At 49.5% G+C, this 14,209-nt stretch overlaps 1 protein-coding gene across 1 annotated transcript; it reads right to left on the reverse strand.

The window, feature by feature from the left end:
* Positions 1 to 11,177: 11,177 nt before the first annotated feature.
* On the reverse strand, positions 11,178 to 13,950 carry LOC133896579 (nucleolin 2-like). Its single transcript, XM_062337177.1, has 2 exons — positions 12,797 to 13,950; positions 11,178 to 11,540 (listed from the first exon to the last, which is right to left on the reverse strand). Exon 1 carries the CDS (start codon positions 13,850 to 13,852, stop codon positions 12,803 to 12,805), a length of 1,050 nt encoding a protein of 349 aa, XP_062193161.1. The 5' UTR covers positions 13,853 to 13,950; the 3' UTR covers positions 11,178 to 11,540; positions 12,797 to 12,802.
* Positions 13,951 to 14,209: the final 259 nt, after the last annotated feature.

Genomic DNA, 14,209 nt, shown 5'->3' on the forward strand with positions numbered 1-14,209 from the left:
CGAGTCCCTGGTCCCCGGCCGGACCGGAAGAACTGCCAGCCGCGGCGGGGGCGGTAGCCTGCTTCGTCTTGGCCACCATCTCGGACAAGGCGCGTTCGCGGGTGGCCAGTTCCGCCTCGTGCTTCGCATTCTCCTCCGCCCTGGTAGCCGCGGCGGCCGCCGCAGCAGCAGCTTCGCCCTCTCGGCGACTCAGTTCGCCTTCTCGGCGACTCAGCTCATTCTCCCGCCGGGCCAACACATCCTCCTGCTGGGCCACCGAATCCTCCCGGGCACCGAGATCCGACGCCGATAGCTCATTGTCCACTTCCCGGATGGAGACGTCCTCCTCCCAGCGCTTGAATTCTTCTCTGATCTTCCGGAGGTCGTCTTCCCAGCGCTGGAGGTCGGCGCGCGTCTTCTCGGCCGCGCCCTCCCGGCAGGCCAGCTCGGCTTGCCGCTCCTCCGCAGCCTGCTCCCGGGCTGCGACTGCCACCTCCCTCTCCTGCGCCTGCCCCATCCTGGCGAGGGCCTCGGCAGCTTGCTGCCTCGACGCCTCAGCCAAGCGGGCGGCGTCTTCTCGTTCCCGCGCGGCTTCTGCCCGCGCGGTCTTCAGAGTTTCTCGTTCCCACGCGGCTTCCGCGCGGATGTCTTCTAGGAGCTTCTGCTCCCGCGCGGCTGCCGCACGGGCCTCCTCCTGGGCGCCCGCCAGCTGCGCCTTCTCCAGTGCCAGGCGGGCGCGCTCGGCCTCGAGCTCCCCCTCCTTGGCGTTCACCACTGTGCCCAGCCGCCCAACCGCTACTTGGACGCCTTCAATGGCGGCCAGGAAAGGATCGGCAGGCTGACCGGGCACCGGTGGGGCCCAGGCTTCTCCGCAGAGTGCCTCCAGGGGGGCCGAGCTCTCCGCAGGGCCTTGCACCGCCATCCGCCCCGGGCTCTGCCTGCCCGGGGTAGGCTCCGCCGGAGCCAAGGTCTCGGACGGCAGCCGCATTCCCGCATCGGCCGCCCTGTCCACCGGCCCCGGCAGAACATCCACCTCCACCGTTATCCGCCCCGGGCTCTCCGCGCCCGGTGTAGGTTCCGCCGGCGCCCTTCTCTTGGCCGCTGCCTCCGCCTCTCTCCCAGGGGCCGCCACGTCAATTGGCGCCTCCGCCGTTCCTGTGCCGGCCTCCGTCGGCGCAGCGGGCGGGCTCGGCTCTGGCCCCGGCGCCTATTCTCTCTCCGTCGCAGCAGCGCCTGCGGCCGGCCTACGGGAGACAAGTGAAAATTATCAAAACATAGTTCGGGCCGGAAATGCCCATGGGAAAGCAAGAAAGAAGACTCACCGATACCGCCATTTGGCCGCTGGGAGCCTGATGTCCGGGTCCAGCGCCGTCGGTCCGGACTCCTCCCACCGCCTCTTCCGCTGGGGGCTCGGCTGAGCCACTACACGGGCCACGGGCGCCGTCGTGCGGGCCTCGGGTGCCGCCGCACGGATCTCGGTCTCCGTCGTGCGGGTCGCGGGCGCCGATGCAGGCCCCATCCGCACCAGGCGCGGCTCCAGCACCGGAAATGCCGCCGCTGCCCTCGGCGACGGCGGAGAGTCCAGCACTAGGATCAAGGCCCGGGGACGCTTTCCCCGGTCTCCCGGCGCCAACTCCTCAACAACTTCAGTGGCGCCCTCCTCTCTGGCACGGCGGCTGCCGCCTGCGGCGACCCCTTCGCCAGCCTGCGCCGAACTGCCAGCAACCTCATCGCCAAGTAGTTCCTCCAGCCCGGGGAGTTCGGAGGCCTCAGGACTCCGGCTTCTTGGCCGGTCCACGGGCCCCTGGGCATCGAACTCCGGCAGCCCCGCCATAATGGCCACCCGGCAAGGGTTGGCGCAGAGCGCCATCTCCGGCCACGGGAGCTCCGTCCGGCTCATGTCCTCCGTTCCGGTGATCACTCGGGTCATCCCCCGCAGCTCCGCCTGCCCCAGATCTCAGCTCGCGCCAATCTGGGTCCTGGTGATGTCCTCCGGCCCGGTGTAGAACCAGCTTGGCCGGGCCCGCTCTCGCAGGGGCGCCAACCGACGGCGCAGAAAGTCCACAACCACCATGACTGAGGTCAGCCCGCCCTCGCGCAGTTCCAGGATGCGCTCCAGCACCGGCTTCAGTCTCGCATCTTCTGGTGGCGGCGCCTCCCACGTCGATCGCCGAGGTTCCGCCGCCTTCTCTGGCAATTCGAGGCGCTCGTGGGGGTCGATGTCAACGAAGAACCAGTCCCGTCGCCATTCCTCCCACTTGCTGCGCAGCACCTGGGGAATGTAATGGTCCCCCAGGCCTTCCCGGAGCCGAAGGTTGCAGCACCCCGCGACGTCCGCCGTGGAGTGCCCCCTCTTCTTCCCCACCGGCCGAAGGACGAAGAAATGGCGAAGCAGCGTCGCCGACGGCATCACCCCCATGAACATTTCGCAGAGATGCGCGAAGACCGCCAACGCCACGACGGAATTGGGGCTTAGGTGCACCATTTGAATGCCGTACGTCTCCAGCACTTGCAGGAAGAAGGCGGAGAACGGCGGCACTAACCCCGCCGCCACAAAGGAAGTGAATAAGACGGTCCGCCCAGGGACGGACGTCGCCGGCATCAGAGTCGCCGGCCTCACCACCACGGCACCTTCCTGACCCTCCGGTACCAGCAGCTTCCTAATCTTATCCGCCGCCTCCTCGTTCCTCAGACGAGACTCCGGCAAGATGCTGTCCGAAGTCTTGTCCCGGTGACCTCCTCCAACCCTCGTCATCTCGTCAGGATGGAGGGTGTTTTTGGTGGTGAAGGGAGAGAGAAGGGAGAACGCTCCGGTCGCCTGGGAGTTTCCTGAGGGCTTCGGAGCACAAAGAAGGCAGGAGCGCCAGTGCGAGAGAGCGTAAAAAGGGGAACGGACCGATCCATTCCCCCTTTTATATCTCAAAGTTCAAAAACTGCCGCCCAAACGGTTCGCTCGGCGAAGCGTCGCCTCGATCGGCGCAACTGCCAGGCAAATCTCCCACCGATCACGCAATATCAGCGGCTGCCAGGGGTATTTTCCTCGATCTGCGTGGCGACCGCGCGTGCCGCCCGTATGGTCATCATACCCTTCGAAAGTTGTGTGGACACGCGTCCACTCATTTTCCCGTTGGAGCGTACTTGAGGTCTAGGTCCGCAAGGGCCACCTCTCGAAAGCTTGCCACATGGCGTCCGCGCCAGCCTTGGCCTCGGTCGCGACGAAGGGCCCATTCGCAGTCTCCGTCCCGTCGGCTACCAATGGGCCCGGGGGCTACTGTCGGTGTATTCAGAACCAGGGGTCCCTAGGTCCCGAGACCAGGCCGGCCATCCGCCACATGTCACCACCCTGCAAGGTAAGAAGAAGCTAAGTCCCGGGAGAAGGTGCTCGGGGCCGCCGCCTCTGGTTCCCGAGCACCCTAGTTCCCCGATGATCCGCAGAGCCCAAATACTCGGGAGAGAGTGCTCGGGGCTGCACGTGGCAGCCCCCGAGGACTCGGTGCCCCGAAGGTCCCACCGAAGTGCTCGGGAGAGAGTGCTCGGGGCTGCACGTGGCAGCCCCCGAGGACTCGGTGCCCCGAAGGTCCCACCGAAGTACTCGGGAGAGAGTGCTCGGGGCTGCACGTGGCAGCCCCCGAGGACTCGGTGCCCCGAAGGTCCCACCGAAGTGCTCGGGAGAGAGTGCTCGGGGCTGCACGTGGCAGCCCCTGAGGACTCGGTGCCCCGAAGGTCCCACCGAAGTGCTCGGGAGAGAGTGCTCGGGGCTGCACGTGGCAGCCCCCGAGGACTCGGTTCCCCGAAGGTCCCACCGAAGTGCTCGGGGGAGAGTGCTCGGGGCTGCACGTGGCAGCCCCCGAGGACTCGGTTCCCTGAAGGTCTCACTCAAGTGCTCGGGGGAGAGTGCTCGGGGCTGCACGTGGCAGCCCCCGAGGACTCGGTTCCCCGAAGGTTCGTGCAAGATCATTCGACGACCCGAAGGGTCCTGTCGTCAGGGTGTCATCCAATCAAAGGCCCAATGCCGTATTTAATAGGCACGCGCGGCCTGACATCCCGACATCCTGACATTCTCAGCTGCCCACGCCCCAGTGTCAGACCCTGCCATGCACTGGTAGGGGGGCGTGGGTCCATTAAATGCACGGGTCCCGTCCCGTTTCATCCGGGTGCCTCGGGATAACGTTGCCAGAATCGAAGCGCTCCGCCTGCCACCCTGCCCTGGCAGAAGAACAAGACAGGGTGGGCGCACCGGGCACCTCTGAGGCTGCCCGGTGGGCCCCCTTTATGGCGCCCGAGGGCTTCCACAGTGGCGGGTGGTCGGATGCGCGCCGCATTTCTCCACCGCCCCTGTCACTTCGCCAAGACGAAATGATTACGCCTTTCTCCGTGGCACCTTGGCATTCGCATCCCCTCTTTCCCATTCAGGATATGTTGAGGTCGGCGCGCCTATAAAAGGAAAGGATGGAGAACACGTAAAGAGAAAAAAAAAGACCGGAAGTGTGTGAAGAAGAGGACGCAGACGCTCGAACCAGCTCAAGCCAAGCTAGAACACGAGAGCCTCAAGCTCTTTGTAAACGGCTCTCCCCTTGGAACCAGATACATCCTTGAAGAATTCCCTTCAAGGATAAATATAGCGCTCACACAGGAGTAGGGTGTTACGCCTCCGTGCGGCCCGAACCTGTCTAAACCCCGGTGCACCCATTTTTCTCGCATTAGGGCGATCATCTCCCACCAGCCATCGTATTTGTTTCCGTTCCCGCTTATTTCCCAAACAAGCTTTTCCAGGATCATCCCCCCGGCCGAATCTCTAAAAAGGGGTCTCTCGGGATCCCTGCGACAGGAGTTCACCCTCCGACAGCAGGGGATTACAATGAACGTCTTAACTCTCCTTACAGCTTACAAGATATATTTATAGGGGTGGAAACATACGACTCGAGTCTAATACGGACTGTTCCGGAACATGGGCCGAAGGCGTCCCTTGTATGGCCCAACAATAATTCGAATCACAATCCAACAAACTCCACCTTGAGACGAATTCCATCTTGTAGCAAATAAAGAATCATCAATGAACTCCCTTCAATAATAAATATCACCAACGCCAAAAGTCTCTAGGACTCAAACTGTAACACCAACTAAACTTGATCATAGCTCAAATTTTGTAGCAAAAACTGGCTTTGTCATCATATCAGCAGGATTATCATGAGTGCTTATTTTGCATATTTTAATATCACCTTGAGCAATGACATCTTGAATATAATGATATCTCACATCAATGTGCTTTGTTGTTTCATGAAACATCTTATCCTTTGTAAGGCAAATAGCACTCTGATTATCATAGAAAATATTAATACAAGAATTATCTCCACAAAGCTCAGTGTACAAACCTCTTAGCCAAACAGCTTCTTTACATGCTTTAGAAATAGCCATATATTCAACTTCAGTAGTTGATAAAGCAACAGTAGCCTGCAAACTTCTTTCCAACTAACAGCACAACTATCAATGGTGAAAACATAACCTGTGAGAGATCCCCTCTTGTCCAAATCACTAGCATAATCTGAGTAAACATAACCAACAAGTCCATCTCTAGATTTCCCAAACTGCAAACAAGCATTAGAAGTACCACGCAGATATTTGAAAATCCACTAAACAACGTTCCAATGATATTTGCCAGGATTAACTATGAATCTACTAACAACACTCAGTGCATGAGATAAATCAGGACGAGAGCAGACCATAGCATACATAAGTGAACCAACTGCACTTGAATATGGAACTCTAGACATGTACTCAACATCATAATCTGACTCAGGACATAACGTTGAAAATAATTTGAAATGTGTAGCTAACGGAGTACTCACTGGTTTTGCATCATGCATATTAAAACGACGAAGAAACTTCTCAATATAGCCTTGTTGACTAAGATATAACTTGCCAACTTTTCTATATCTAATGATCTCCATGCCAAGAATTTTCTTTACTGCACCTAAATCCTTCATCTCAAACTCACTACTCAATTGTGATTTCAATTTGGCTATTTCTGATTTATCCTTTGCAGCAATTAACATATCTTCGACATAAAGAAGCAAATAAATAGCTGAATCATTAACAGTCTTCAAATAGACACAGCTATCATAATCAGAATGCTTAAAATCATTAGAGAGCATAAAAGAGTCAAACCTCTTGTACCACTGTCCAGGGGATTGCTTCAAACCATAAAGAGATTTCTTTAATTTACAAACAAGGTCTTCTTTTCCAGGAATAATAAAACCTTCGGATTGATCCATATAAATATTTCATCTAACTCCCCGTGTAAAAATGCAGTTTTAACATCTAATTGCTCAAGTTCATAATCACGCATAGCAACAATACTGAGTAAAGTGCGAATAGAACTATGCTTCACAATAGGGGAGAAGACATCATTATAATCAATACCTGAAATGTGGCTATAATCTTTAGCAACCAACCTTGCTTTATACCTTGCTGCTTCATTAGGAGAAATACTCTCATTTCTTTTGAAAATCCACTTGCAACGAATATGCTTCTTTTCTTTTGGCAATTTGACTAAATCCCAAGTACCATTCTTTTCAAATGACTCCATTTCATCTTGCATTGCAGTCATCCAATTATTGCAATCAGAAGAAGTAATAGCCACATTATAATCAGAAGGTTCTACATTACCTTCAACTTCTTCTGCACAACTCAAAGAATAGGCAACAATATTACACTCCTCAATTAACATCTTGGGTGGATTAATTTGTCTTCTAGGCCTGTCAACTGCAATAGAATATTGTGTAGGCTGTATAACGGGAGAAGAAGGTGGAACACTAGACGAATCATGGTCAATAAATAAATTTTCAATAATAGGTGCATCTTGAACAGCAGCATCTGGTGTACTTTTTGCATTAATAAAATGCTCCACCTGCACGCTAGAACTCTGCTGACTTTGAACAGGAGCATTAGGCAACATAACAGATTCATTAAAGACAATATTCCTACTAATCATCACATTTTGTGTTGCAGGATTCCACAATTTATAACCTTTAACACCAAGTTTATAACCAAGAAAGATGCACTTAATAGCTCTAGGCACCAATTTACCATTATCAACATGAGCATAAGCAGGACAATCGAAAAAGCTCAATTCTAAATAATTAGCTGGAGAACCAGACCATACCTCAATTGGAGTTTTCTTATCAATAGCAATGTTTGGCGATCGATTAATAAGATAGCAAGCAGTGAAAATGGCTTCAGCCCAAAAATGCCTATGCATACCTACATTAGACAACATGCAACGGGCCCTCGAGATGATAGTTCTGTTCATATGCTCAGCTACACCGTTTTGTTGTGGAGTACCAGAAACAATGTAGTGCCTCATAATGCCTTTAGACTTACAATATGAATCAAATTCATTAGAACAAAATTCCTATTATTAGTGCAAAGTTTCTTTACCTTCTTTTCAGTTTATCTTTCAACCATAACCTTCCACTCTTTAAATGCTTTTGATTTATGCTTCAAGAAATAAGGCCAAACTCTCCTAGATTAATCATCAATAATAGTTAACATATAACGAGAACCACCTAGCAAAGGCCAACGAGATAGTCCCCATAAATCAGAATGCACATAATCAAGAATACCTTCTGTTGTATGAACCGAAGTGTTGAATTTCACCCTCTTATGCTTGTCAAAAATGCAATGCTCATAAAATTTCAACTTGCCAATACTATGTCCATCAAGAAGACCTCTCTTACTCAATTCTGCCAAACCAAGTTCACTCATATGCCCAAGACGCATATACCATATATTAGTAGCATTAGAATCTGATAATGAATGTGAACTTACAGCGGCATCACCTATGATTGTAGTGCCTCGGAGATGATATAAATTGGCAGACTTTAAATCACCTTTCATTACAATAAGGGAACCTTTTTTCACCTTTAAAATACCATCTCCACCTGACCAATCATACCCTTTATTATCAGAGTACTCAAAGATATAAGATTCCTTTTCATACCTGGAATGTGTCTCACATCTGTCAAGGTTCTAACAATGCCATCATGCATCTTTATCATAATTGATCCAATTCCAACAATTGGATGTGGGTTGTCATTACCCATCCTAACAGAACCAGCATATTGAACAGAATTATAAGTGGTGAACGAATCTCTATGTATGCATATATGGAAAGACGCAACAGAGTCAATAATCCATTCATCACCACTACTAACACATCCAGCAAAAGCAACGAGAGTCTCTCCATCAGAACTATTATCGAAAGTAACAACAAAAGCTTTACCTTCTTCATTAGATTTACCTTTCCTCTTTTCTTTATTCTTCAACTTGTAACATTCAAATATATCGTGATTATCTTTCTTGCAATACCTTCATAATTTTTCCTTGCGTTTGGACTTCGAACGACCCCTGTAACCGTTCGAACTTCTACCTCTTTGGCTATTATGCGAATTCTTTTCCTTTGTCCTGCCACGAACAATCAAACCTTCTCCATTGAAAGTCGAGCCATCAGTAGACACCATATGTTTCATCTTTTCCTTAGCATGCAAGGCCTCATAGGCTTCTTTCAAAGTTAGTGTATCATGACTATATAATATGGTATCTCTGAAGTTTGCTTAAGAACTGGACAATGAGCACAAAAGAATAAGACTTAAGTCCTCATCATCATACTTTACCTCCATAGACTGTAGGTCAGCAATGATCTCCTTAAAGACCGAAAGATGATTCAATATAGAACCACCCTCTTGTAATTTGTGCGTGAACAACTTCATCTTCAGATGCATTTTGCTGGTCAGTTCCTTTGATATGCAGATTGATTCTAGCTTTAACCATATAGCAACAGCGGTTTTCTCCTGCAAAACCTCCTGCAAAATATTATTTGACAAATAAAGATAAATTTGTGACAAAGCCTTATGATTCTTTCTCTTATCTTCATCGGACCAAGACTTTTAATCTTTGTTTCCAAAATTATCAAACGCATCATCCATCAGTGTGCGCAAGAACAGCTTGCATCTTGACTTGCCATAGAGTAAACCTTTTATCTCGGTCAAGCAGCAGAATATCATACTTCAAAGAAGTAATGGCGAAGAATAATCAGTAACAAAATAGGCTGCAACTCTCTGATACAGCTCTGTGTACACGAAGCAATAAAACTGCAGAAATCCTAGTACACTCGTGTACATGCAGCAATCAAACAAGAAACCAATCTCCTGGTACCTTCCCTCGTGTGTACGTAGCAAAAAAAAATTTTTAACAACGTGTTGGCTGAGATGTCACTAGAATCTTTGTATCAGCTTCTCTTTCAGATTCAGTCTCGGCAGAGAGCGCCACGACGATTGAAAAAAAGATCGATGGACGGACGAGTGCGCCGTGAAGAAAGAGGTGTAGTACGGCAGCAAAAATCAGAGACGGCTTCGGTTGATTCGACGAGAAAAATCCGACGCGGCGGAAAAAAAGAGCCGATCTAATTTTTTCTAGTGTTTCTTGTGTAGATTCAATCTAACTCTAGTACCACTTGTTAAAAATTAAGTACGACAGAATCGAACACGAGATACGATTTTTACGTGAAAAACCCTTAAAAAAAAAATACAGACACCAATCAGCGATCTTTACTATATATAGGATGTGTATGCAGGGGATTACGATGAACATCTCAACTCTCCTTACAACTTACAAGATATATTTATAAGAGTAAATACATACGACTCGAGTCTAATATAAACTGTTCCGAAATATAAAACAAAAATATCCCTTATATAACCTAACAAAAATTCAGATCAAAATCCAACAGGCATGACAAACTGCAAGCCGATAGACATGCCCATCGACACCAAGTCGAAGACTTCCAGTCAAGACGGTGCTCTGTACAGAGATGCCTCGTACTACAGGAGTTTGGCTGGCGCGTTGCAATACCTCACCATGATGCGCCCAGACATTGTGTATGCTACGCAACAGGCTTGTTTACACACGCATTAGCCTCGCCATTGTCCCAAGGCCCTCATCAAACGCATTCTCGGCATCCACATCGGCGGCTCACCATTGTTGGACATCACCGCCTTCTCCAACGCCGACAGGGCGGACTGTCGCCTCCTGGTCATCCAAACGTCAGCCCACAGTGTCGCAATCAAGCGCGGAGGGGTGGCCAACAGCGTCGCCGAGTGTGTAGCTGCGGCTAGCTTATTCAAACTTCACTGCCGGATCGAGAAAGCAACGATGGTGTCCTGCAGCAACGTTTCCTCGGTCTACATGACTACCAACCCAGTGCATCATTGCCGGACCAAGCATATTGAACTCGATATTCGTTTTGTTGGAGAAAAGGTTGCCATGCGCGCCGTTCGTGTTCTTCGCCTGCCCACTGACCAACAGCTCCGACGTGATGACAAAGGGACTTCTTCCTACAAAGCCATTTCAAGAGCTACATCCAGCCTATGCATCGCCTCCAGTGACGCATCTGCACTCGCATGGCCGTTCCTCCAGCTATGGCAATACTTAGGCTAGGCAGTTAGTTTGTTAGCGGACCTCGTTTGTATGTAAATGCTATATATACTCACCTGTACATCACAGCGTTCGTGTGTTGAATACAAGCATTTTCAGAAGAGACTCATCTGCTGGAATGTTCCCATATCGCCTGCTCCCTGGAACCACTTCAGAATCCAGTGAGAAATTATTCTTCGTGCGTCAAAGATAATTTGTGTCTTAGAATTGCTGGTAATTTTAGTCTTAGAATTGCTTCAATGTCTGTACAAAGGTCGCTATTCCACGATCTATCAAGTGTCTGTCCGATATGAATAGGAAAAGAAACTGTGGTTACTGGCACTCAGCTTCAATACGGAGAAAATTTACCAGCCACCTTTTCTTAAAGCACACCAGAATCAACAAAAATCCAATGAATATATCTTGACTGATTTTCAAATGCTTAAATCAATTTGTGGTGTAGAGTGTTTCTTGAATGTTTGTTATTTTCCTTCTATACTCCTTGGTCATCAGCAACAATGTATTGGATCGTATATTGGTCAATTACCTGGGAGCAAGGCGCATCAGATGGACGGGCGAGCGAGTTTTCAAGATGGTCACTCAACTTGACATTCTGCTGTTCCTAGTTCTGTCTATTTTCTGCTGAATATTTTTGCAACGAGGATGCATGCTGCCCGACTGTTCTCTGAACAGAGGCCGGAGAGGATGTGGCTGGTCTCCTTAACCAATAAAAAAAAAAGCAACCATGTCTCCACGAGTCACAGAATGCTTTGATTCATGTCCCTTAAAAAGCAGAATTAGCAGGTAACAGGAATCACTTAATCTGCCATCAGTTCTACATGAGCACTAGATAACCCTTTCCTTGGGAGTCCAGCAAAATATACGCTATTACTATCTATATAAATGAGGTAGAGTAGAGGCCTAGTCTTACGAGACCCAGATCATCAGATCTTTACTTCAGCTGTTCAGGCATGCCCAGCCTGGACCAAAATGAGAGAACGCCGAGGCATAATCACACAAAAGAACCAAGTGCAATCTTTCTGACATCTTCGACACCAAAACATCGCACAACTCTGCAGCTTGCTCCAAGCCTGCAACAAACAGGCAAGTCAAGTCAGAACATTGCTTCAACAGATTGCTCATTGTTATCAGAAGCATCAGTAAAGAGCAAACATGCTTGTTACGAGTAGTATAAACAACCCGGCCAGCAGCGGCAAAACCAGGGTGACAGCTCATGTTTTCAGAAGGACATGAAATCTTCCAAACACAAAGGCACCCAGCCACGATCATTCATACCCAAGAACTTTGTCAATTGAACAAAGAAAAAATAAAGACATAATATGATGAGGGGTTTAAAATAGTCCACAAAAATTGTAACTAATGTATCCACTACCAGGATGCAATCTCTTTTTGAAAGGTCAACAGATGGTAAAAGACCTTAAGCAAATCAATTAGTAGACAAAGGTAAACTTCAAGTTCCAGTGGTACCTAGCATTTCCACAGGTTCAGCAATGCAGGATAAATAATTAAAACGTATCAGAAAAGACACAAGAAATTCATGGATACATAAATGAATGTAAAATCTCATGAACAGGCAGATACTAGATACCATCATCTACCACACAAAAAAAAAAATCAAATGAGATGCTTTTAGCTACCAAATTAAAAGAGTGAATTCGAAAGCTCAAAATTCCCAAACAGAACTCACCTTGGATGAAACAATGTCATCAAGGAACAATTAAAAAGTGCAATGAAATCAACTATAAGCATGATCACAGTACATATATTAGACCAGTTTTTTATCATACAGACTTAATAAAACATATAATCCAGACCAAATACTAGCTAGCACAAGCATAAAAGTAAACTTCTGAATACTTGGTTGTGGCATGCAATGAAGTTCATAACATGTAAAACTACAAGCTCCCTACTTGCTACAATAAAGAATGTTGATGTATTATCAGTAGATAGCTCATTAGATCTGTTAACATTTGCTTGGTGCCCTCTCAACATATTTAAGTTCATTAATTTAAATCATTTTAGTTCATCCTCCTAGCAGTATATCTTTTGACACCAATTGGTACAACCATTGTTAAATTGTGCGCAAAAACTCTGCATTTCTGTGTTATGCAGGAATCTCTTTCATGATGTATCATAACCAGGATATGACATCATAGAAAAGCGCCTCAAGTGGACACCTGAATTGAATAAATAACTAGGTATCCACTTAATTCTACATAACTACATTATACAGGAAAGGCAGTTCCTTGATCTGTTGACTTAGGTTATATAGGAAAGGCAGTTCCTTTATCTGTTGATTTAGGTTTCAGAAGGATAGCGAATCGACCTGCGATCACTTCATCAAGTTGACCAGCACCCTGGTCACCTCCTTCTGGATGTCCCTCCTCCGTAAATGCTGATTGATCTCAGCTACCCTCTGCTTCTTGATCTTGGTGTTCAACCTGCTGGCCTTGGCATCGGCCATCTTGAGGAAGGCCCACTTGAATAACATGCCAGGATGCTCTGCCTCCAGAGCCAGCACCTCCTTCCAGAGGTACCAGTACAACGCGCTCTTCTCCTCCAAGTGCTTCTTCGCGTTGTACTCGACCTCCATCGCCGCGTCTGCCTGCCCCTTAGGCCCAGGCGACTTGGCGACCTCCGTCGTTGCCGCAGCTGCAGCCTTCTTAGGCGGGAGCGACTTGGTGACCTCCGAGGTTGCCGCAGCCGCAGCCTTCTTCGGCGGGGGCGACTTGGTGAGCTCGGCCGCCGCCGGCTTCCTCTTCGGCGGGGGCGACTTGGCGAGCTCAGCCGCCGGCGCCTTCCTCTTCAGCTTGGACTTCTCGGCGAGCTCGGTCGCCGGCGCCTTCCTCTTCAGCTTGGACTTCTCGGCGAGCTCGGGCGATGGCACATTCCCCTCAGACTCGGACTCTTCTTCGTCGTCGTGGTCATCATTTCCTCGCGGCGGCGGCGGCTGAGGGAGACGCTTGGTGAGCACCTCATTCTCCCCAGTGTCGTCGGACGATTCGACGGCATCGCTGTCCTCGTCCTCGCCGTCGCCATCGGAGCCGTCGCTTTCTAGGCGCGCCGGCGCCGGAGTTGGAGATTTTTTGGTGGGGCGCTGCTTCATTTGTTCCTCGTCGTCGTCGGAGCCCTCCCCTCCTTGAGGTGGTTGACGCTCGATGGGCACACTATTCTCCGACAGCTCGTCGGACGACCCAACCTCATCGCTGTCCTCCTCCTCCTCGTCGGATCCTTCACTTTCTTGGTGCGCCGGCGCCGGCGCCGGGGCTGGAGGGTTCTTGGCGGGGTGCTGCTCCACTTCTTCGTCGCCGGAGGAGGTGTCTTCCTCAGAGGAGGAAGAGGAGGAGGCGGGGAGCGGCGGGTTGCGGCGCTTCGGGGCCATGGGTTTGGGGCCGGCGGCGGCGGCGGAGGAGGAGGCTTTCCCTTTTTTTGGCACTGCTATTGGACCCAAGAAAAGAGAAATTTAAAAAATAATTATTCCCTGTTCTGCTCGATCTCCGCGCCAGGCGATATCCCATCAACTTCTGTGATTTTCTTTCTTTAGCATCAAATCTCAATAATCTGGAGTGAGTTTTCTACTCCAAGATTTATTTACTTTTTAGCACTCACCTAATTAACTTGTTTGCCAAAATGACTCAATAATGTGATGAGTAGCAAAAGTGAAGAAAAATTATTTAAATCATTCAAACAACCAAAGAATACGGTCACGGTGAAGAAAAATGCTTTGCCTCAACCTACA

Source organism: Phragmites australis, chromosome 17 (genome assembly GCF_958298935.1).
Source record: "Phragmites australis chromosome 17, lpPhrAust1.1, whole genome shotgun sequence".
Taxonomy (NCBI): domain Eukaryota; kingdom Viridiplantae; phylum Streptophyta; class Magnoliopsida; order Poales; family Poaceae; genus Phragmites; species Phragmites australis.

Coding starts and splice junctions, on each gene's coding strand:
- LOC133896579 (XM_062337177.1), bottom strand. CDS start 13,852: ATGGCCCCGAAGCGCCGCAACCCGCCGCTCCCCGCCTCCTCCTCTTCC.